Source organism: Triturus cristatus, chromosome 1_1, assembly GCF_964204655.1.
Source record: "Triturus cristatus chromosome 1_1, aTriCri1.1, whole genome shotgun sequence".
Classification (NCBI taxonomy): Eukaryota; Metazoa; Chordata; class Amphibia; order Caudata; family Salamandridae; genus Triturus; species Triturus cristatus.
Window position 1 is genome coordinate 574,769,961 of NC_140579.1, and position 25,354 is coordinate 574,795,314.

Here is a 25,354-nt window from a genome sequence, read left to right on the forward strand (position 1 = left end):
CGGGAGCAAGGAAGTAAAATAGACAACAAATCCATTCAATCATGAGGAAGGGGCTGACCCAAAGCCCACACTATGTATATGTAGTGGGTTAGAAACAATGGATCTGGCAAACACAATGCAAAAGCTTTCAGACTTTCTTTAGAATACATTTGAATTACTTGTTCGCAGGGGCTGGAAGCTATACGTGAGTAGATTTAAATTGCAAAACACCCATGTACACAACACAGATACATACAACTCTCAGACATGCACACGTCAGTAGTGGGCTTTAGCCAGCAGGATTTAGCTCATTTGGGGGCATATTATCAACGGCCAGCGATAATTATCGCTGGCCGTGCTTAGCAATATCTTTGTTATCGCAGGCTATCTCTGGAATTTATCGCCCTGGTAGTGCGTTTCTCCAGGGCGATAAAAATTCCAGAGATAGCGAGGTTATCGCCGTTTTGCAGGGAACATCCCTAGGTTTCCAGCGATGTTCCTTGCAAAACGGCGATAACCTTGCTGATACGACCCACAGGGTCGTATCAGCATAATCCACCCCAATGTTAGGGATAGGTAAATCTGCATTTTAGCAGACATAGTTTTTGGAGAAAACAGCGGTTTTCTCCAAAAACTAACGTGTGCTAAAATGCTGGGACAGCCTTGTAAATATTGTGATGTGAACATCAGTGATATTTACAAGGTTGTTCTGCCCAGTGACGCCAACTTTGCATCTCATTAGAGATGCAAAGGGAGGCGTTGGGTAAAAGGGTGCTAACATGCGCTAATGCATGTTAACACCCTCTTGTTAATAGGGCGATAGTTATATCTCCGCTTTTTTGGCTTTAAAAGCCAAAAAAGCAGAGATAAAGCCCTTGTAAATATGCCCCTTGGATTTTTACGTTTGTGCTTATAATGTTAGATCAGGACTGCAAGCTGGGGAGCCCACGTCCTGTCGTTGAAAAGCCAACTGCTGACAGTGTCTGAAATTACAAACTCTGTTTGGCTGTAGACAAAGAGAGATGGATGGGAAAAAACACATTTTCTCTTTATGAAGTGCAAACATGTTTATTTGTTTTTGATTTGCACCTTTGAAGTGACTTCTGATTTTTCGGGCTGCGGTCTACACAAGAAGGGTCTTGGACTGCAGTCTCAGCTGTTTCATTTATCCTGCCACTTGAGTGTTTTCTCAGTCGGTGTCCACTTGTCATGCAAGTATTAGGTGCCCCTTGCAAAGCATCGTTGTAATGGGATGGTAGAAAGATAACAAACTTACTGGACTTCAGACTCACGAACCTTAGTCAGGAAATTCCCTACAGCCTCTTCTGGGGCTGACCATATGAAACACATCCTGTCATTAACAATGCTGAGAAGAATCAAGCCTGCGCTCCCCCTTCTCACGTCACAAGGGGCATACTACCTCGATTTGACTTTGGTATACCGAAATGCACTGAGTCATTCGGAAAGCAAGCCCTGAAATAGGGGAGGCAGCGGAGAGCAATATTTGACATTGCTAAATCGGGCAAGGAGTTTATTAGCCAAAATGACCTGTTAAACGCTTGATGCAGTATTGCTGACAGCCCCCTAAACTTCTGATCTGGATATAAAGGAAGGCAGGATAATTTTCTGTAGACCCCACAAAGTGTACCCGTTCCTAAATAAGACACTTACATTTCTTCCAGCCTCTGGCACCGGTGCAAACTTGGCAGCTCCTCGATCTGATTGTGTGAGAGTTCTCTAAAGAGAGACAACAGAGTTAGCCTTTACATGAAGTAGTAAAGACAGTGTACCACACTTTATTTAACAATATTTATTCTGTGCTTCCCACAATACACACTTAGGCAGCTAGGCCCTGCTAATTAGACATCCCAAGTCTTCCCAAATATTTAAAAATTGGGACACAGTCTAAATAGAACCCGCTGTCGAGGGTACCTCCTTGAGTGGACCATACTAACAATTCAGACATAGTGTATATGCACGCGTCTGTGGAATATCTCTGAGCCTTTGTGTTGCCTGTAAAAACTTATAAGCATTCCTCACTACCCCCTGTTTCTGAACTAGTCTGAGGCTCTCAGCGGGATTGTAGCATAACTGGCATTGTTAACGTCTTTGATGCAAATTCCTAATGGGGATAAGGAAGTGACAGAGTGGAATAATGGAATACAAGAAATACAGCTCTGAGTGAAAAGGGCTTTCCGTTGCTGTCTACAGAAAAACAGCACAAGAGCCAGTGTCACGAGGCTCTCATTTCCAGAATTTTGTTGCGTTGTACTGTTCCCTATACAGATCAATTCACTTCTGAAAAAATATTCAACACATATTCACAGGGGATAGAATTTGTCAAAACTTTGCTCGTTAGGTACTAAAAACAACATCAAATTGTGCTCATTTCTGAACATGGACAGTTGTGTGATACGCCCTCAAGAAGTTAATTTTTTAACGAAATGTGTTGGCTGTAGCTGTGTTAGATTATATATGAAAAAAAAACAAGATTTGGAAAAAAATAAAGCATATATATGAACTTTCAAATACAATTGGACTGCTGTGAATTATTATTTTGAGTGCCCCACTATGTCTACATTGTTAATCTTTATTCAGAGGCCTGATAGTTTTCAAGCAATTGGAGAAGTAAGGTATGGGAGGGAGAGGTAGAGGTGGAAGTAGACCTCTGGAGAGGAGGGAATCACGGCAGAGAAGTAAAAATGGGAGTAACCGGAGGGCTCTTGGGTTAGAGTCTCTAGTAGCATGCATGAAGAGAAGATACCTACAGTAGCAGCTCCCTTACTAACAAATTATGGCAGCAGTGAGGTGACTTCTAGGAAAGTGATCTCTAGGGACCACACTGAAGGTAGGAAAACATGCAAGAAGAGAGTAGTGATCTTTGTGGCTGGTACCTATATTAATGACAGGAAACAATTACTCCAGGGTAAGAGGTGATCTCCCTGAACTACATGGGTAGGGAGGGAGCGGTGGGTCTTCAGCGAGGCGTCACCTGTTGATCCCATACACAGTTAAGATCATAGCAGCTTTTTAAAAAAAAATACTCTACGCTCCTACCTACATATACAGTCCCAGCAGGCAGATTTGACCTGTAAAAATTATCAAAATAAACAAGTTGTTTTCTGATGTTACAGTTTAAGCCCATTCAATTTAACAGACTGAAAACAAGTGCAGATTTGAAAGAAAGATAAATCAAGGCAGGATATCTTCAGGAACAAGCTACATGGAATGAAATGTTTGTTGAAGTGGTTTCAGTAGTATGACAGGATCTTCTGAAAGGAGAAAATCTACAATTCATAATGCCATGTCAAAGATTTTCATAGATTTAATCATTTATCTGAAACTTACAACTGCAGAAAATCCAGCCATCTTGTCGACTTTCTCCAGTTGTCAGCTCAATATGATATTTAATGTCCAAATATCTTGATTCTAAGAATCAAAATTTCTAGTTTGCAGTCACATAAGATGTTTGGTGCACTAACTCCCAGTCGAGAAGAGAGTAACCTTCAAGCTACTCACCCACTCCTACAAATCCCGCCACAACACTGGACCTTAATACCTCAACGAAAGAGTCTCTTTCCACGTTCCCAAAAGAAACCTCCGCTCCGCCTACCTCGCCCTAGCAGAAACCCAGCGCATCCACAGAACCAGAGCGGGTGGAATACCCTTTTCCTACGTCGCAGACAAGGCCTGGAACGAGCTCCCAGTCAACATCAGCCACTCCCCTACTCTGCAAACCTTCAGGAAGAGCCTCAAGACCTGGCTATTCGGCTGACTCAGAGTTGCTCCCCCCCGCGCCTTGAGACCCCCACGGGTAGCACGCTTTAAATATCCCTGTTTGAATGATTGATTGATTGACTAAAGTGAGACTTATATATGCCCAAAATGAACCAAGCCAGTAGAACAGAAAACCAAGTATGTCATATAGAAAAGTTGCAGAATGGATAGAATCAGTGGGAATTACATGGAGTGCAAACTGGCAGGCGTGGAATGTCACAAAATCTACATTTTAGTATGCTACAATTAATTCTTAAAGAATATTCTAAAACATCATCTACTAGAAATTAACCTGCTAAAATATAATCTGATTAACAGCAACCTGCTGGGATTTAAAATGATGTAATGCAATCGTCTACAGCTATACCTACTTCAATTTTACTGAATTCTGATGGAATGTAATCTGTTAGAGTTTGAATTGACGGACATTTTTATGACAGACTTTCTACATTTTGAGTGACAAAGTCCTATAATTGTATGTCTACAAATGTGGAAGTCATTTCAGTTTTATTAAGGTTTGAACACTCCCATGCTTACCCTTTTGGCAGGAAATGGCTTCCATGATAAAAAGTATGAGGGTTTGAGAGGTGCTAGTGGGAATGCTTCATATTTCCCAGTTTTCAATTTTAAGATGCGGCAGAACAGTCAAACAGAATTGTAAGTCTCTTAGTCTGGCTACAGGATTTTGAGAGAATGTTGCGAGTGCATGAGCCATTTAAGTATACTAATGACACTACAAAGAAGTGATATTTTAAAGTCATTACCCTCTGCATACTTCTTCAATTTCCTGACCTCAACTGTAAGCAGTTGTTGGAGAACCACTCCCACACTAGAAGGGGTGGTGGTGGTCTACCGGACACACTGTGGTAGCTTGGCTCGAGTGGTCAGGAATCAGGCTCCGTGCTAAGCATACAACATACCCAAACAATAACCATGCGTGCATCCGTTCCAAAAACGACTCTACAACGTAAAAATTATGAAAATAACTTTCTTTATCTTTTTCTCTTAGTTGCTGATTGGAAAAATAAATAAGTCAATCACAATATACAAATTTTAAATAGTGCAGGTCAAATAAATATTGTCTGAAGATTCAATAAATAGGGATGATCATAAATACAAGGGACATAAATATAAGTGCAGGTAATACAGGCAATTAAATATTCTGAGGCAATAAATACTGTACCCATAAATATTGTACACCAACAAGCCCTGTGGACCAATAAATATAGTGAAGCAATAAATAGGTAAAAACTCAATAAATACAGTGCCCCCAATAAATAATTAAAAGTATACAGCAACACTCATGTAATCAGATCACTTTTCAATTCTTAAGGGCTGATTTGGCCCAGGCACAGCTTGTAGGGTTGTGGAAGGCTCGAGGGGGACTACTCCCTGGCTGGGTCAAGGCTGAGGCCTAAACTGAGGTAGATCAAGGGGGGAATACCAGTGCCCTGGCTTTCTCTCTCCAAACAACCTCTCTAGGTTAGTCCCAGTTCACCCCTGGCACAGTCAGGTTGGTTCCAGCACCTCCCTAGCCCCTTAGAGCAGTCTCTCAGGTCTCCACAGGGCCTTAGGCGCCCTCTACTCCACTTACTGCCCTTTTTCTGATGCTCCGACACCGCTGGAGTCGTGTCGATGCCGTGAGGCGGTTCCGGTTCGATCTCGGCGGCCTCGGCACAATGTCAGTTCTTTGACGACGCCGGTAGGCGGTTCCGGTCCGATGTCGGCGGCCTCGGTTCGATCTCGACCTCCGATTCGACGGCGTCGGGCAGTCTCTACTCGATGTCGACTTCGGGCGGCTCCGGTCCGATGGCGCTCTCGGCTTCGATGACGTCGGCCGGCCTGGCCTCGATGTCGACTTCCGGCGACTCCGGGGTGCGATCCTCACCCCCGACCTCCGGTGCTCCTCCTCTCAGGTTCCGGGCGACTCCGGAGTGCGATCCTCACTCCCGACCTCCGGTACACTTCACCTCGGTCTCCGACGACTCCGGAGGGTGGACTTCACTCCTCCGATGACGCCGCTCACTCGACCTCGGTTAACTTCCTCCTCGACCTTTGGTATTCCTCACGACCTCCGTCGGCGCCCTCTCACGACCTCAGGCGGCTCCGGGTACGACGTCTGCTTCTTCAGTCAGCGCCGCTTCTCCACCTCGGGCTCCAGGTCTTAGGCTACTCGACGCCGGACTCCAGGGAAACCAGTTTCCAGGTCAGGATCTTGCTGCTTTCTGCTTCTAAGGCCTGTTCCTGCTGTCCAGGTCCTTAGGATGAGTTTTTCTGCTTTCTTCCCACACAGGGCTACAGGCTGGGATCCATCAGTAGGGACTAGTATCAAGGGTGGGTTTATGGACCCCACTCCAGGCACAAGTTTCCACCCCTGCTGCTTCACTCCTTCCTCCTTCACGTTTTTGCTGCTCTCTCTTCACCAGTCAGGTGCCAACTGCCAGCTCCAACTGCCAACACTCTCTCTTAACTCCCCAACATTCTAAACCGCCTCCAACTGTCACAGAGTTCTGGAATGTTCTGGAAGGTGCTGGTAGGTTCCAGTGGATGCTGGTGATGTCACAGGTGGCCACCATTTTGTGCTTCAGGCCCTCAGACAGAAGTTTCAGGGGTAGGTAAAATGGCTCCCTGAATCTGCAGCAACACTAAAAAGTCTGGTGGTTCCCAAAAAGGAAAAATTCAAACAGGGTTTGAGGCAAAAGTGGGACAAAATAAATAATGATGAGGAGGGACCACCCAAAGGGCTGACAGGTCTAACACGCGTCCCCCCCAGCTGAAAGTGGGGAGAGCTACCCAACCCCTTGGGAGTTCTCATCACTAAGGCGGAAATACCTTGAGAGACCGTCTGCATTGGCGTGGTCCACTCCAGGCCGATGTTCCACCTGAAAGTCCATCCCCTGTAGGGAAATAGACCACCTCAACAACTTGGGATTCTCCCCCTTCATTTGCATCAGCCAGCGAAGGGGTCTGTGGTCGGTCTGAACTAGGAAGTGCGATCCAAACAGGTATGGCCGCAACTTCTTCAGAGCCCATACCACTGCAAAGGCTTCACGCTCTATTGCACTCCACTTCTGTTCCCTGGGAAGTAGTCTCCGGGATAGGAAGACCACGGGTTGATCCAGACCCTCTTCGTTGAGTTGCGATAACACTGCCCCAATGCCATGTTCTGATGCATCTGTCTGGACAATGAACTTCTTGGAAAAGTCTGGGGCCCTTAAGACCGGGGCCTCGCACATGGCTTTCTTCAATCTCACAAAGGCCTGCTGACAGGCCTCCGTCCAGACTACCCGTCGAGGTTGTTTCTTGGACGTGAGCTCCGTGAGGGGGGCTACGATGGTACCGTACCCCTTCACGAAGCGGCGGTAATATCCCGTGAGGCCCAAGAATGCTCGGACCTCAGTCTGTGTCTTGGGGGGTTCCCAGGCCATGATGGCCTCGATCTTCGCCTGGAGGGGCTGCACCGCTCCCCTACCCACCAAGTGTCCAAGGTACACTACCGACCCCTGCCCGATCTGGCACTTGCTGGCCTTGATCGTCAATCCAGCTTGTCTCAGGGCCTGGAGAACAGCTTGCAGGTGACGCAAGTGATCCTCCCAGCTGTTACTGAAGACGGCTATGTCATCCAGATAAGCAGCAGAGAAACTCTCCATTCCGGTGAGGATCTGGTTTACCAGGCGCTGAAACGTGGCAGGTGCGTTCTTGAGCCCAAAGGGCATCACACAGAACTGGTAGTGGCCATTGGGCGTGGAGAAGGCTGACCTTTCCCTTGCTCCATCAGTCAAAGAGATCTGCCAGTACCCTGAAGTAAGGTCAAAGGTACTTAGATATTGGGCAGCTCCCAGCCGGTCAATCAATTCATCCGCCCTAGGGATCGGATGAGCATCAGTTTTGGTCACTGAATTCAGTCCCCGATAGTCCACACAGAACCTCAGTTCTGGTTGGGCACCCGGTGGTGCAGCTTTTGGTACTAACACCACCGGACTGGACCAGGGGCTGCTAGAAGGTTCGATCACTCCTAGCTCCAGCATCTTAGTGACTTCACTATGAATGCTGGCCTTCACCTTGTCTGACATCCGGTAGATCTTGGACTTCACAGGTGGGCTGTCTCCTGTGTCCACGTCATGGACGCACAGGTGAGTCCTACCCGGGACAAGGGAGAACAACGAAGAGTACTGCCCCAGGACCTGGCGACAGTCCTCCTGCTGTTCAGGAGTTAGAGATGGGGAGAGAATCACTCCCTCCACCGACCCATCCTTCTCTTGAGACGCAAACAGATCAGGGAGAGGCTCGCTTTCCACGTCCTCTCCTCCGTCAGTCACCATCATCAAGATGACTTCGGGCCTCTCGTGGTGGGGTTTGAGGCGGTTGGCATGCAGCACCCGCAGGGGCTGACGAGGGGTCTTCAGGTCCACCAAGTAGGTAGCCTTACCCTTCTTCTCCAACACCTCAAAGGGTCCTGACCAGCGATCCTGGAGGGCACTAAGCTCTCCCGGTTCGATCACCCACACTTTCTGGCCAGGCTCCAACTCCACCGGGTGAGCATTGTGGTCATACCACGCCTTCATTACTGCTTGGCTGGCTTCCAAGTTGTCAGAAGCTTGCTTCCACAACTTAGCCATTTGGCTCCGGAAGGCCAGCATGTAGCTCACCACATCCTGGGGGAGCTTTCTGGGAGTTCTTTCCCATCCGTCTCTCACCAGGTTAAGAGGTCCACGTACAGGGTGCCCATACAGAAGCTCGAAGGGGCTGAAGCCCACTCCCTTCTGTGGCACTTCCCTGTAGGAAAAAAGTAAACAGGGTAGGAGGACGTCCCATTTCCTCCGCAGGCTTTCAGGCAGACTTCTGATCATGCCCTTCAAGGTTTTGTTAAACCTCTCCACCAGACCATTGGTCTGGGGGTGGTAAGGAGTTGTGAACCGGTATGTCACTCCACACTCCTTCCACATTGCCCGCATATACGCTGACATGAAGTTGGTCCCCCTGTCGGACACAACTTCCTTGGGAAAACCCACTCGGGTAAAGATTCCCATCAGGGCCCTTGCCACAACAGGTGCTGTTATGGTCCTCAGAGGTATTGCCTCTGGGTACCGTGTGGCATGATCCACCAGAACCAGGATAAACCGGTGGCCAGCTGTAGTTGGCGGATCTAATGGACCCACAATGTCGATGCCCACCCTTTCAAAGGGGGTGCTAACGACAGGAAGTGGTTCCAGGGGAGCTTTCAGCTTCACCCCTGTTTTCCCACTGGCTTGGCAAGACACACAGGTCCGGCAGTAGGTATCGGACGACACTTTCATCTGAGGCCAATAAAAGTGTGGGACAAGACGGGCGAAGGTCTTGTCTTGCCCCAAGTGTCCTGCCAATGGTATATCGTGAGCCAACTCCAGAAGGAAGGCTCGATAACGTTGAGGAACTACCAAGGCTCGTGACGATCCGTGTAGGGGTGCCTTGGGTTCACTGTAGAGGAGGCCATCCTCCCAGTAAACACTGTAGTTCCCTTCAACGTTCCCTGCTGCCTGGGCTTCGGCCTGACGCCTCAGCCCCTCAAGGGTAGGGCACTCCCTCTGGCCCTGGCAGAATTCCTCCCTGGACGGGCCTCCCTCCACATGCCACTCGGCCGGGATGGGTAGGTCCTCCAGGTTGGTAACGTCCCCCACCGCAGACTCCTGGTCCACCACCTCCGGTGGCCTATCCGACCTACGGGGTGGGGACGCCGAGGCAGGCTCCTCCTGTCCTCGGTTCTTCCCTTGACTGGCAGCTGGCTGGGCCTTTGTTCCAGGCTCCAGCCGAAACGAACTCCCTCTTCGGGTAGTCGCGGACCTTGTGCTAACACAGGCCCAGTCAGGTGTACCCAGCATCTCGGTGTGAGTCCGGTATTCCACCTCCTTCCAAGCGTTGTGCTCCATGTCATTCCCCAGCAGACAATCGACTGGCACGGCAGGGCTTACGGCAACTCGAAGTGAACCTGCAACCCCCCCCCATTCAAAGGGAACCTCGGCCACTGGATAGTGGCCTGTTCTGCCGTCAGCCATCGCGGCTGGGTGGAGTACATCGGGAATTACCTGCTCTGGAGACACCAGTTGGCTACGCACCATAGTCATACTGGCTCCTGTGTCTCTCAGAGCCTCCCCTCTTTGGCCGTTGATGGTGACCCATTGCCCATACTTTGCGGTATTTGCGGGCACCTGGATCTTAGGAACCATCTCCCGTTCTCCCAGGGACACTAAAGTGACACCCGCCCACTCCCTTCCCTTAGTTAAGGGCATCTCCTCCCCGAGCACTGCACTAGCTACTCCGGGGGTCTTTCCTCCAGTGGGAGGGGGTGGTCGTTTCTGGCACTTCGGATCTCCTTTATAGTGTCCAACGCCACCGCACTCGTAGCAATGGACAACCCTTGGCTGCTGACTCTGGCCAGGATTAGGGTTTCTGGGCGGGTTAGCCTTAGGGGTGAATCCTGTTCCCTTCCCTTGGAAGTTATTTTGGGGGCCTTTGGAGAACTCCTTTTTCTTTTCCCCTCCCTCTTTCTTCTGGGGGGCGCCCTGTCCGGCCTTTTGAGTATCCCCTCCAGTCCCCCTTGTGGACACCCGGGTACTAGCCCAAATGTCCGCCTCCTCAGCAAGCTTCCGGGGACTGGTCAGCTTGCTATCCACCAGGTGTTGCCGCAGTTCAGGGAAACATTTCTCGAGCAGGTGTTCCTTCAGTACTAGGTCAAACAACTCCTCGTAGTTCCTCACTTCACTGCCCTGAATCCAACCTTCCAGTGCCTTCTTTGCATAGTCCAGGAAGTCCACCCAATTCTGTGTGCCCAGTTTGTGACTACCCCTGAACTTCTGTCTGTACTTTTCAGGTGTTAGTCCAAACTTTCTGATGAGCGCCAGTTTCATGGTGGGGTAGTGGGTCTGCTCATCCTCCTCGAGGGCCAATAAAGCATCCCTACCAGCTGGAGGCATGTACTTGTACAATCCCCCTCCCCAGTACTTCTCTGGAACCCCATGGGCCCTCAACGAGACCTCATAGGCCGCTAGCCACTTGGCGATATCGTCGCCCACTCCATAGCTAGCTACTATGTCCTTTGGCAGGTATGGTTTAGGTTCCCTGGTGATCTCTTGGGTTTGGCTGCCACCATTAGGAACAGGTTGTGCCCCGATTCTCAAGATCTGAAGATCTATTTCTTTCAGTCGTAATTCATGGGCCATCCTCTGCTCCTCCTTCTCCTTCTCCAGCCTTGCTAAGTCCCATGTGAGCTGTCTTTTCTCCCTCCGGTCTGTTAGCTCCACTTCAGACAAGCCACCGCTAGAGGCACTGCTGCCCTTCCTAGAAATGGTTCTGGGCCCTGCTGACAGGTTCCCCACCTCAGGTTGGTACATTTCAGCCCCCTCGGTATCAGGCTCTCCATCCCTGTCTTCCTCCTCAGCCTTGCTCTCTCGGCGTGCCTCCCCCCAAGCCCTTAAGCTGGTTTGGAGTGCACCCTTCTTTGCTCCTGGGGGACAGTACACCCCCTCCCGCTGGCAAAACTCCCTGAGTTGGGCCACAGTGTACGTTTCTAGATTTTCTAGTACAAACTCCATCTTGCCCACTCAGGTTAGAGGACAGGTTTTTGTGCAGTAACTATGCAGGGGGGTACCTTTAATAATACCTCCTCCCACCACCAGAGTAAATTTGGAAAAAACAAAAACCCACAATTAGGAAGGCCGCTCTTGAGAAAACTCCCGGTGTAGGCCTATGGACTACCCACAGTTATTGTTGAGTATGCGTAGGCACAGCTCTATCCCACCGCTGCCACCAATTTATGTTGGAGAACCACTCCCACACTAGAAGGGGTGGTGGTGGTCTACCGGACACACTGTGGTAGCTTGGCTCGAGTGGTCAGGAATCAGGCTCCGTGCTAAGCATACAACATACCCAAACAATAACCATGCGTGCATCCGTTCCAAAAACGACTCTACACCGTAAAAATTATGAAAATAACTTTCTTTATCTTTTTCTCTTAGTTGCTGATTGGAAAAATAAATAAGTCAATCACAATATACAAATTTTAAATAGTGCAGGTCAAATAAATATTGTCTGAAGATTCAATAAATAGGGATGATCATAAATACAAGGGACATAAATATAAGTGCAGGTAATACAGGCAATTAAATATTCTGAGGCAATAAATACTGTACCCATAAATATTGTACACCAACAAGCCCTGTGGACCAATAAATATAGTGAAGCAATAAATAGGTAAAAACTCAATAAATACAGTGCCCCCAATAAATAATTAAAAGTATACAGCAACACTCATGTAATCAGATCACTTTTCAATTCTTAAGGGCTGATTTGGCCCAGGCACAGCTTGTAGGGTTGTGGAAGGCTCGAGGGGGACTACTCCCTGGCTGGGTCAAGGCTGAGGCCTAAACTGAGGTAGATCAAGGGGGGAATACCAGTGCCCTGGCTTTCTCTCTCCAAACAACCTCTCTAGGTTAGTCCCAGTTCACCCCTGGCACAGTCAGGTTGGTTCCAGCACCTCCCTAGCCCCTTAGAGCAGTCTCTCAGGTCTCCACAGGGCCTTAGGCGCCCTCTACTCCACTTACTGCCCTTTTTCTGATGCTCCGACGCCGCTGGAGTCGTGTCGATGCCGTGAGGCGGTTCCGGTTCGATCTCGGCGGCCTTGGCACAATGTCAGTTCTTTGACGACGCCGGTAGGCGGTTCCGGTCCGATGTCGGCGGCCTCGGTTCGATCTCGACCTCCGATTCGACGGCGTCGGGCAGTCTCTACTCGATGTCGACTTCGGGCGGCTCCGGTCCGATGGCGCTCTCGGCTTCGATGACGTCGGCCGGCCTGGCCTCGATGTCGACTTCCGGCGACTCCGGGGTGCGATCCTCACCCCCGACCTCCGGTGCTCCTCCTCTCAGGTTCCGGGCGACTCCGGAGTGCGATCCTCACTCCCGACCTCCGGTACACTTCACCTCGGTCTCCGACGACTCCGGAGGGTGGACTTCACTCCTCCGATGACGCCGCTCACTCGACCTCGGTTAACTTCCTCCTCGACCTTTGGTATTCCTCACGACCTCCGTCGGCGCCCTCTCACGACCTCAGGCGGCTCCGGGTACGACGTCTGCTTCTTCAGTCAGCGCCGCTTCTCCACCTCGGGCTCCAGGTCTTAGGCTACTCGACGCCGGACTCCAGGGAAACCAGTTTCCAGGTCAGGATCTTGCTGCTTTCTGCTTCTAAGGCCTGTTCCTGCTGTCCAGGTCCTTAGGATGAGTTTTTCTGCTTTCTTCCCACACAGGGCTACAGGCTGGGATCCATCAGTAGGGACTAGTATCAAGGGTGGGTTTATGGACCCCACTCCAGGCACAAGTTTCCACCCCTGCTGCTTCACTCCTTCCTCCTTCACGTTTTTGCTGCTCTCTCTTCACCAGTCAGGTGCCAACTGCCAGCTCCAACTGCCAACACTCTCTCTTAACTCCCCAACATTCTAAACCGCCTCCAACTGTCACAGAGTTCTGGAATGTTCTGGAAGGTGCTGGTAGGTTCCAGTGGATGCTGGTGATGTCACAGGTGGCCACCATTTTGTGCTTCAGGCCCTCAGACAGAAGTTTCAGGGGTAGGTAAAATGGCTCCCTGAATCTGCAGCAACACTAAAAAGTCTGGTGGTTCCCAAAAAGGAAAAATTCAAACAGGGTTTGAGGCAAAAGTGGGACAAAATAAATAATGATGAGGAGGGACCACCCAAAGGGCTGACAGGTCTAACAGCAGTATTTTGGCTTCTTCTCACCCAACGTTCAAAAAAGGATTAACACAGAAAATCACTCACAAGACCCGCAGGTTGGGCAGCTGTTGGCACATTTCCATGGGCAGGAAACAAATTCCAGTCTGTGTCAAGGTCCTGGTGTAGATGAAAGAGAAAAGAAAAGGAGTGGAACTTACTCAGGGTAAAATTTCAGCGAGTACCTATAGAGATGCTTTATTGGTATTTCAGAAGAGAATATGTATGACTTCAGCAGTCGCAGAGTAATCGAGGAGTCAATTGGATGGAGCGGTGAATTAAATATGGTACCTCACTCAATAAACCTATGAGGCATATGTTTCTATATTCGCTGCACATCTGTGGCAGGCAGGCCAGAATTAACGGGACAAAAGGCAATTTAGCCAAGTTGTGGACATGATCCTATTAAAATGGTAGGGGAGGAAGGGACATCTCAGATGCATTGATGACACCACCGGCAGTAACATATTACAACCTTTTACCTATTGACAGTTCATTGTGCGTTCAGTCTAAATATAAAAATAAACAATCCAGCATTATATTAAGCATTGATTGATAAAAATCAATAATAGATGTACCAAAACAACAATAGTAGTGAGCTATTTGAATATGGGACAGAGACTGACCTTTGGAGTCACACACTGCTAGATTCTTAGATGGAAAGAGGTCCAAAGAATAAAAAGACTGAAAAAAAGAGTGGTGGTAAGTTGCTGAAATAAACAATGGAGGTACTTACAGTATTTCAAGACTTGTGGTCCCTTTGAGGTCTGGAAACACCTTGATATCTGTAGCTCCATTCAATGACCTGCAGTTGTAATTGACAAAAAATAATCTGTAATTTTTCTTTCTAAAAGGTATAGTCGGAAATAATAAGCTACACATAAAGCTGTTTAACATCACTTCTAAAAAGATGAGCTTAGAACCACCAAACAATTCACCCTTTGCTGATATTATTGACAACAATACATTCAACATAATACACCTGGATCTCCCTGAAATTGCCACAGTGGCGAGTACAGTTATCCTCTAAAGGCAACAATGCATAACCCACTTCAATTTTATGTCAGTTCAGTAAATGCATACAGTGTCTGATTAGGAGTTTTACACTTATACTGCACTGCTACCCTTCCCCGCATCCCACAGTGAGCCCAGTTTATATTAAACTGCGGCTGATAAATCTAAATGCTAAGGACAGGCACTGTCTTCCCCCCAGCATGGATTATGATACCAAGACTGGATGACTGGAACCAGCTCTAGCTTAAGCTTTAGAATAACTGGAGTAGGCATCCTGTCACGCAGGGCAAACTGGCTTTCCAGGAATCCAAGATATATTTGCCTTTCTGGAGAGGCCTACATTGGCCTCACTAGTCTATGTGTGCTTGTTTCCCATCTGGAGGGACCTGGCTTGGCAGTTTGGGCTGGGCTGGACTGGACTGGTCATATTGGAGCTGGACCAAGGCTGATTTGCAAATGGCTGGGGTCTATATAGGGTGGCTCATGCGACATGACTGGCCACCAGTGACTGAGATTAATTCAAGCAATATTCCATTGTTTTGTTTTTTGTTGCAAACCTACAAGAGACGTCAGATGAGACCCTCAGCAATGTTTTCTCATCCCTCAACTTACACATTGTTTTTCAAATATGCAAGTCCCTCGTTCTGCTTCATGTCGTAGAGACCGATGTCTAGTAACGCCAGTCTTCATATGAAAAAACAATATTATCTGCTTCCGCACGCCTTCCAAGACACAGGGCTATCTCAAAAGGTTGTTTCTATATTCAAATGAGTGCAGTCAACCATGTTCTGCCTGCATGCACAATACAAATTAAATAAGGAAATAAAATAAATAAAGGACTTACAGAGTGTGAAGTTTTGGTACGTACTGGAATGCAGACTGTCCAACAAATTGAATGGGATTATCATAAAAGTGGCTGAAAATAAAGTTCATGAGAAAGTAAGAGACATTTCCATTTGGGAGAAAGTATGGTCTACACATGCACAGAGACACAAAGAACACACGCTCCAGAATGGACAGTCCATGGCTTACACACATGCAAGGGATAGACAACGACCAAAGGATGTTTTAAAAGAACTGCATGATTTATCAACACCAATACAAGCGAGGCATGAAATCAAGAATGGGTATATCTATACAAATATAGTGTAAATTGCCACTGCCCAGAACTTCAAACCTCTGCTAGTGGCAGTATACATGTAATCCCTGTGCTGCAGGCACATGGTCAGCAGAGGTTTCTTTGGAAGAGTTCCTTCTACGCAGTGTCACCAAATGAACCTGCCCAGCCTTCAGGTGCATTGTATAAGGAATACTGTATATACATGCTTGCCAGATTCCTTCTGCAACATACAGTGTATAAGGGCGATACGATATTCTACAATGGCAAATAATCAATTACTAATATGATAGACATCTTACCCCACAGAAGCAATTGTTGAATCACATCTGCTGCCTATAAATGTTCTTTCTAGCATGCATGTCAAGGCTGTTCTCAACACATTGTTCTTATGAAGGTCCATTAATCTCACCTTAAGTGGCTCGGGGCAGTGAACTGATGGTTCGTTCGGATCTCACATTAGACTTAATGAAGTTCTGGGTAGGATGAACAGTTGACAATGTGTTGCTCTATATGTCTACGAGTGAAGACTGGCTCAGATTCGGTTGACGTTTTAATTCGTCTTAAAATGTTCAAAACGTGTGAATGAGTCCTTTATTTATTTCAGACGCATTTAAGGTTGGCACTTAGCAGATGGAGACTGTTCTTCGCTGCTCTGGTCTGTTAGAGCACCACCCCTGCATAGTCTTAGAACTGAGTGCCAAATTCATTCAGCTTTTATTATTTGCAAGTTGACTTCCACCCATACCATATTGCATACCCAACGTGCGCTTGATTCACAAAAGTAACAGTGAAAGATGTGCCTCCTGCAATTTCCGCCTCATGTTTGCTTCCTGCACTGTGTGCAAGGTGTACATGCACAAGTCATATGCAGGCAATAAATGTGCAGGTTATGCAATATTACCTTGTTTTAATTTGCAAAGTGGGAGTGACCTACACCAAAAAGGTGCAAATTCCACAAAGATTTTCAATGATGTTCAATGATACACGCCCAAAAAATGTGCTCATGTATGTCCTAATCAACATTTGCTCCTTTTCTAAGCTCGATTGTGCCAGGGATTCCTCAGAGCAAATGTGTAGAAATGTTTATTTTTTCCATGCATTTCATTCTAGTGTAGCACGTTCTCCAACGTGCACAACTTTGGTAGCAGGGATATGTTAAACTCTCTTCATATGGGACTTTTCAAAGAAAAGGTGCCATGCTCCTGACCTGCAGCCATTGCTGTTGGTAAACCACACTTAATTTGTGTGAATAATTTTAGTATATTGGTTAGATTAATTTTAGTATATTTATGAATTAGTACTCAACCCTGTTTTAATCTCGGTCTTGTTTATTCTAGCCTGCTTTTATCCAGATTACTGGTCATTAATATCACAAGCCTGATGATTTTACGTATTTTAAATGCGTGTTTTAATAACTTGTATCTATTTTATTCCTATTTTTGCACACGTCATGCATGCTTTTGTGGCTGTTCACAGCCTAATAAAGAGAATTCTGGTTCTGATCTGATTCTGAGTGATGTGCAGTGATTTGTAAACCCTTTCCCTGCAGTTTGTCACAGGTGTAATTTAGCATTTCAGTTAATCTTTAAAAGGTGCACAATCTGCCTCGATTAAAGCGCATTTTGCATCAATGCTTTTTTTTGTTAATCTGATTACATGCCTATATGCAAGTGCTTCCCCTACATCTGCTTTAGTCTGGCATGCAGCATGTACCACCGCCTTTTTCAAAACTTGAGGTAAAATGAATGCCCAATTTTTAAACCACCCCAAACGCATGCCCCCAGGGTGCATTTATTGTAATGGCAGATGTGCACAGTTTTACTTCCGTTTTCTTTCCCTGATAGTGAAACTGTACAATGTATTATAACCAACGTACAACCGGCACTTCGATGGCTCATCCAGTATAAAGTTGAAACCAGCTCTCTTTGCAGAGTCCTGCATTGGTAACAGCCAGCAACAATATGCATTCCTGAAAGTGCCTCTGCTAGATGGTGTTTGCTTGGATTTTGAGACCTAGTGTCTCTTTATTAGCCAGATGGCCCATTTAAAGGACCGTGCTGAGATTTTTGTGCCCAACATAGTTTGCATATAAGAGCTCTGTTTCTCATTATTACTTTCTCTTGCAATGGCCAGGGCTATCAACGTGTGTTCTCTGTGCCTTTCTTGTGGTGGTTTCTGGTGGGGGGCACCCGCGCTCATTTTTGGGGACTGGTACTTATTTTTCATCCCCGGCCTTTGACTCAGAGCAAGAGAAAGCAAGGCAGGACAAGCAGAAAGAAAGAAAGAGAAAACAAAGGGAGAAAGGAGGGAGGGAAAAGAACTTGCAAGAGTGAGATAAAGTGGCAGGAAGTAGAAGAAAGTTACATGAGTGGATCAAACCTAGGCAGCCTTCCTATTAGACACCGCTCACTGAGAAGCGCCAGCGATTGGATCCTAACAACAAGCATTGGCATAGCTAATAGGTCTCGCCTTTGGGACCTTATAAGTTTTTAGTTATCCAGCACAATATCCTTGGTGCAACAACATCAAGTGTTGCATGGCTAAACACTTATATGGTCCCAAAGGCGAGACCTATTGGCTAAGCCAATGCTTGTTTATTGTTTTATTTGTTATGCAAGTATTTTAATTAATTTATGCAAATAAACAACAATTGCCACTCTTGCACTTAAAGGCACTTACTTAATTTCACGCCTCTGTAAGAGTGAGATCACAGAGAGAATAACACAAAACCATGACTGAAATACCTAAAAGCATCACGCAAGCTCTCCCAAGCACATATATCTCTTTTTCACATCCACGTTTTTGTAAACAAAGGATATATTTGAAATATACGTGTATTTTTTTAATTGTTCAGAAATGCCGCTGACATGAATGTAGCTCGGCTGCTCCTAGGTTTAAAACCTTAAATTGATTAATCGGCTGCTGCTCTGCCCAGAACAAAGCCCCGAGGAGATATGCACATTTAATCACAAACCCACTCTGCGCGCTGGTGTGCGTGCAGCCCCTCTCCTGTGCCGAGGCCAGGTGGCGCTGGTGGGCAGCTGCACGGAGGGCAGAGCCCGGGGCTGATGGGGTGTGACGGGGGTTAAGAGACATACACCGCTGCCGAACCAGGCTGGGTTTCCGCGCGACTCACACCAAATGCAATTACATATTCAACCTCCGGTGACTGCAAAATGAAGCAAGAGGGAGCACGCAGGCTATTCGAGGTCATGCCGATGTTGTGGGTGTATGGGGACAGGTGCAGTGGCAGGCAGCAACATTTATATTCAAATGAAGTAAGCGAAGAACCAAATTTCAAAGATGCAGAGAACACCTAAACACAACCAACGGAAGCGCCCATGCCCCCTTTTGTCCCGGTAACTACAGCATCGCATGGCTTGTATACAGAGAAAGGGATATGTTGTTCTTCACAACGAAAAATGAATACCTTCAATAACCACAAAACCCGATTTCGAACAAAGTGCCTAGCGCGCTGCCTACGATGGCACACTTATATAAACACGCAAGTGGTGCGCGCGCGTCACAGTGAGACATCTGTTTTACATTATCGCACACGCGTCTGGGCACGATAATTCAAAACAGATGTCGCCCGAGCGGGTAACCGCAAGCAATAGGTTGTGGGCGGAGCAAAGGCGGGACATGCACCCGCCTTTGCCCAATTGCGTGCTGTCTTTCGTAGAAAGACGCACGCAAATGCCAATAGCCTGTGAGAAAAACAAAGCCACACGCACGAGCATGTGGTGAGCTCTCTGAAGCCCCTTACTAAAAGTCTCACAGCGCAGCACATTACCTCCTCGTTAGTCTTCCTCGCCACATGACTAACAAAGTGAGCGTCAGCTCCACAACAGAACCCTCCAAAGCAAAGCAAAAAACAAAGTCAGCATCCCATGCCTCCCATCCCTTCCCAATATGGCCGACCCAGTCACCCATGACCCCTATAAGAGGTGGGCCGGCCCAACCCAACAGCCTGTTTTTTTAGTTCTGCACTCTCTCCGGAGCGCTTCGAAGGTAAGTGGTGCCTGCTGTAGCGGGTGCGTGGGTCCAGGGTTGGAGGTCCTGCTGTAGCGGACCCTAGGGTCTTGGACTTAGTTTTTTTCCCCCTGCCTGTTCCCCCCGGTGTCTCTGGCGGTGGCTGCTTCCTTATGCCGGTCAGGCTCTGCTTTAGCGAGCCGTGGGTGTTCAGCGTGGGGGGGGGGGGACGTGGGGGCCGATTCTCTTGTGTATGGCCTCGTTTCTATGTCGTTCCCTTCGCCGCCCGCCTTTACGTGTATGCGGCGGGCGGCGGCTAGGCACATTGACTCTCACCTGTTGCGGACGGGTGCCCTTGATATCCGCCTCGTCCTTAGGTTACGGGTCCCTGCCCCGAGCCGCGTGATGTCTCCCTTGACTGCCCTCCTTCCCTCGAACTAGGGGGGGGGCGGCGGCTCTGCGGGGTTTGGTCCGGCCGGTTCGGCTCCGGCGCGGCGTTTCTGCTTTCGCCGGAGCGGCCATGGTTTGCGGCTTGATTCCCTGCGTCCGGTTGTTCGCTTCCGGTTGGGTGCCCTCCGGGGTCGGCGGCGTTGCTGGGCGCTGTTTTGTTTTCTCATGGGGGCCGGCTCGCATCCAGGGGGCGGGGCTTCGTTGTTCTCCCGCCTTACAGGTTCGCCGGAGGTTCTCTTCTCTGCGGTCTCTCAGCCTGGCTCTGACAGGAGTTTTCTGGGTGCCTTCTTCCCCCAGGGGGGCGGCGGACCTGTGTGCTGAGTTTCACGTTCATGCGTGGCTTCTGTTGGGCGCGCATTCTTTTGATCCCCGGGTGGCTTTCGGTAATGGGTGCTTTTACTGTCCCCGTGCTCGGGCGGCGCTGCTGGACGATTTTTGGACAGCCCGACTACTGCGGGCTTTTATGGAACGTTTTGCAGGTGCTGTTTTCTCGTCTCTTGCAATACGTGGCTGCTTCACTGCACGCTATGTTATATGCCGGTGTAGAGGTGTGCGGCTCTCTACATCCTGTTCCTACGGCTCCTCAGTAGCTGTACGATGTGTGATGGCTCCCTGGTTCCTTGGTTTATTTCCAGTTCATTCTGTGTTTTTCTTTGTCTGACACGGCTCCTGCTTTTAGGTTGCCCTGCTCTAGCGGTGCCCTGGGTGGATGCCTCTGATAGGTTTGATATCAGGGGATCTGTGGCACGAGTGTGTGTTCCCTTTCTGCCTTGTTGTGTCGGGCGCTTGTACCCCTGCCGTTGGTGCTCCCGTTCCGTGGGGTCGCAGTCGGGTGTGGGGGCTGCGGGCGCGCTACTCTCCGCCCCAGTCCCGAGAGTGGCGTACTGTCTCCTGCCGCTACCACCGGCTTCCTTGGCTGCTGCGACCAGGAGCTATGGCTCTTTGGTGAGTCTTGTGCCTCTGGTTTTCGAGGCTCTCTCAGGACAAGGGTTCGAGTCCCGCTTACGCTGTCACAGTGACATGTGTTGGCATTATTTCAGCCTCTTCTTTATCTGCCGGGACTTGAATCATTTTTGGGTTCGTGGCCCAGTTTTCTGCACCGCGGGTGTCCTGTGGCGCCGGCTTGCTGTGCTCGCTGTCTGTATTTATGGCGGTATTTTTTTTGTGTTTCCTGTCTGGCTCCAGCTCACCTTGTTCGGTGTGCGCTTCGTGTCTCCGCGTCGCCTAGGCGTTTGCGGCGCGATCCCGCACTGTTGGTTTTGCCACGGTGCTCGCGACTGTTCCTGTGTTTCCCGCCTCCCCCGAGCCTTGGGGCGTTTCTGCCTGGTCCTGGCTGGGGGGGCGGGTTGGGCGGGGGTGGGCTTGCTTTCCTGGCCCGCTGCTACCATTGCCTTGGTGGTTCCCGGTCCCAGGGGTTGCCTCAGGTTCCCCTGTTCCTATGGCCTTCGTCTGTGCTGTCTCCCGATCCGGACCGGCTCGTTGCCCCGGGGGCGGGGTTTGGCTTGTCCCTCGCTGGCTCTCCATTGTTTTGCTGCCTCTTCTCTGCCCAAGCGGGGGGGGGAGGTTTTGCTGCTGTGGTCTTGTGCCTCTGGTTTTCGGGGGTCACCCGGGTCTGGGTTCCGGTCCCACGTGCACTTTGTCGTTTTTGGCTTCCTTCACGCTCTTCTAAGTGCGGTTTCTCGTTGTTGCGTCCGGTGCCTTGGGTCGACTCTCCGGTGACGGGTTTGTGTCCCGCAGTCGCTGTCAGCGGATCTTTGGGTGCGATGCTTTCATTGTCATCTTTGTATTCGCGCTTTTGCTGCTGGGTGTCATCATTGTACTTACCTCGCTGCTTGCCTTTTCACGCTGCGGCTTTCCCTTGACTTCCATTGTTTCGTCCCTCTGTGGCCTTCTTCTGGGGCTTCTCGGTTTCCGTGGCTTGCTTCTCTTTGCTGGTGAGCATGTTCTGTCCTGGTGGTTGGGGGTGCTGGCTGGGTGCTTGCTCTTCCTCCTCCGGTTCTGTGTTGCTCCGCTGTCTTCCTTCCTGCACACAGGCAGTTTGTTGCCTTCTCCTCTGCCCCATTTGGTTGTGGGTGTCCCAGGTGGTGGCCCCGCCTTGTCGGGCTCGCTTTCTCGTTCCCCCTCCTCCTGGCCCTCGCGGCCCTGCCCTGCGCTCCCTCCTCCCCCGCCGCCTTGTGCTTGATGCCCTGCTCTAGCGGGCTCTGGGGTTTGGGTTCTGGCGTTTGGCTCCCCCTCTCTGTGGGGGCGGCTGTGGGCTGCTCTGTGCCGGGGTGCGTGTGGGTCTCTCGGCCCCCCCTGTTGTGACTCCTTGCCCCCTCGCGGGCTTTGGGTGCCTTTCGGCTTGCCGACGGTGTCCGCTCTATTAGGGTCTCTCTGGCCTTCGGGTTCAGGTCTTCGACTCTTCCCCTGTGGTTCGGGTGTTCCATCCCTGGTCTTTCGATGTCAGTGGGTGCTCAGTCTATGGAGTTGGCACTGGTCTTTCTTTCAGTGAGGTTGGAATGTGTTTCAATGTTCCCGCGGGGGTCTGTCCCTGTCTGTTGTGGACCGTCCTCCGGGGTTTTCATGGGGCTGTGGGGCTTTCGGCGTTGCCTCCCTGTCTGCCCCTGGCCTGGTCTGCTTTCTACGGTTGTGCAGGGTCGGGTCTGGTTGGTGCCCGGGTGGGGTTCCACCTGGGTCTTTCGGGTGCTGTGGCTTGTGGGGTCCTCCTTGGACTCGCCCTGTCTTAGTCGGGGTTGCGGCTTGGCCGCTCCTTTCTCGTTTTTGTGTGGACTCACTCCGGCTTCACGTTTTCTCCGCCTGGTGCGATTCTGTGGCGTTTGGCGTGGTCCCGGCGCCGGGGTTGCTCACGCTGTTGTGTGACGTTCCGTGCAGTCTTGTTGTCTGGCTGTTTTTCTTCTGCCGGTTGGCTCTGGTCCTTCCTTGGGATTGGCCCGGGCCCTTCCCGCTCCTGTCCTGGTTCGGCTGGGGGGATCGGGCTCTGAGGGCTCTCTGGCCTTCTGCGTCTCCTGCTTGGGTGTCCGGGGGTGCTGGTGCCTCCGGTTCTCTGCTCCCTGGCGGGCCCGTACGCTTCCGGTGTGCTTGTTTCATCGTTTTTTGCCCTGGATTTGGGGTTCCGGGGTCTGTTGGCTCTGATGGCTCTCTGGGGTTTTTTTGAGTTGGCTCGGGTTCGGTTTTCACCCTGCCCTCCTGTCCCTCTCGCCATTCTGGTATGCTAGCTGCCCAGCAATTGGAATAGGTTGAGCAAAACCAAAATTCTGATTGGACGGAAAACATCCAGTTAAAATTACTGAAACAAGGGGCTGTTTAAAACAATCTCAATGGCCGCTATTAAACCAGAACACCCTCAACCACCCTACTTACTGCTAAAGTAAATTAGATATATGCCTTGCACCCAGTATGTAGGAACTTACTGAGCAAAGTTGTACCAAGCAGACAATAGGTAAAACATGTGGCTTCTGGCCATGCAAAGAAGCCAGTACCACTGTTGACAGTTCTGCTGGGCATAGAGCCTAAGCACTGTACCCAGTACTCCTTCCAAACTGCCCGCTTATTACTTCTATAAACACCAGACACTGAGCACGGCGCTTGGTTCGAGACCATGCCCTGCGCCAAGGTTTTGGCATGCGAAAAGGCTACTTCAAGATAATGAACCTGAAGAGAAAATACAGTATGCATTAGAACCAACATGTCCCTTGACACTTCATGAGCTATCCACATCTTGTCATAGCCTCTACAGACAGAACGTCAGAGCCAGAACTTCGCCACCTGAACATGCCCATCCCCCAACTCTAATAAAGTCCACTTCCAAACTACCCTCTGTCAGACACAGGCAAGAAAGACACAATTTCACTTTTTAACAATGCTCACAATCACAAATCAGAACAAACAATCCTGCAATCATACACACTGCTTCAATCACTTCAGCCTGCATAGGACAGCGAAGGGGGGAGGGGATGTTGCGGAGATCCATAGGTCATCTTTAGGCTTGATGTCCATCATATCTGCACCACCTTTAGGCTCAGGCTGCCACTCCATCCCTAATACCCATCTATAATTCCAGCTCATGTTCTCGAATACCTGCTCAGTCTTTAGGTTCAAGCTCCCCTCCGGTCAATGATTTGGGTCCGTAATATTGCCCACTGATACAGCAAGGGACCTTGCCTGCGACTTTGCATTACTGCCCACAATACCCGTTTCATATTCTATTTCCGGATAGAGGAAAGAGCACTGCTTTAGTCCCTGTTCCTCCGGTCCTTGCTCTTTAGGCCAAAATCCCTAACATTTGCCCCTACTTTGGCCTCTGAGTTCTCAAAAATGGCCCTTTTAGACACAGGATGCCTAATATCTGCACAATATTTACCATAATGACACCACATTTAATATGTACCTTCTAATCACGACTATTTTTAAATTGTTTTTCCCACCACGTCACACCCTGTAGGTCTACTGCTGACTGGTCATCACAAGCCTTTACTACTTCTTACTTTGAATACACCGCCAAACTTGCTTCACATTTTCAATCATCCCGACCCCAATTTGTTTTGGATTCTCCATCTTTGTCCCTCATGAGCCTCTTATTAGAGTCTCCCATTCTGAATGCTCTAATCTGGTGTTCAATAACCCCCTTCAGTTATGCTGATATTCTTTTGCCCCCTCAGTGTTCTGCCAACTCCCAGCTACCAAAGCCTCCATCCCATTTCATGTTCATTCAAATCACCATTTTTTTTAACATCTACCATCATCCAGAGTTCAATTAAAGCTCCTTTCTGCATCTGCATGGGCGTTCCCTCACGCACACTTGCCTGTGGTGTGTTCTCTCCTCCTCGTATATTGTCCATCAGTCCCTGCTCGCTACTATTCTAAGAACTACTTCGTTTGTCTGGTGTTCCATCAGCCCTCAACCCTGCAGTTGTTCTCACTTACTTTTAAATGTGTTAGTTTTCATTTACCCCCCCACCCCAATGTTGCAACAACAACTGTGCCACTTCCCAACACTAAGGAGAGTGCTATCATCCTCCTCCCTCTCATTAACACCAGTGGTGGCTCCTCTGCTAAGGCAGAGGAGCGTCACCCCACTGCCTAGAAGCAGTGTGAGGAAAGAAAAAAAAAAATGATAATAATTTCTTATTTTATTGTTTCCAGCTGCTTTGCGGGCAGGCGGGGCTGCTCTGCTTTCCGGCCCTTTCAGGCCGGATAACATTCACGCGCACTTTGCATGTTCCCCACGCAGATTGTATTGCATCCTGGGTGGAGAACATGCCTTGGCCCCCATACCCTGGCTGCGCGA

The 25,354-nt window shown here is 49.2% G+C and overlaps 1 protein-coding gene across 2 annotated transcripts in view; it reads right to left on the reverse strand.

The window, feature by feature from the left end:
- The window catches only part of LGR6 (leucine rich repeat containing G protein-coupled receptor 6), a 1,163,733-nt gene that overhangs the window by 73,949 nt on the left and 1,064,430 nt on the right, over positions 1-25,354 (reverse strand). For both annotated transcript variants that reach the window (XR_014978909.1, XM_085645134.1), the window contains exons 9-12: positions 15,370-15,441; positions 14,248-14,316; positions 13,560-13,631; positions 1,651-1,716 (exon numbers count right to left, since the gene is read on the reverse strand). Coding sequence is in view for 1 of the 2 variants with exons in the window: in XM_085645134.1 (XP_085501260.1) it covers positions 1,651-1,716; positions 13,560-13,631; positions 14,248-14,316; positions 15,370-15,441 (279 nt within the window). In the remaining variant the exon portion in view is untranslated. The remainder of the gene's footprint in view (positions 1-1,650; positions 1,717-13,559; positions 13,632-14,247; positions 14,317-15,369; positions 15,442-25,354) is intronic.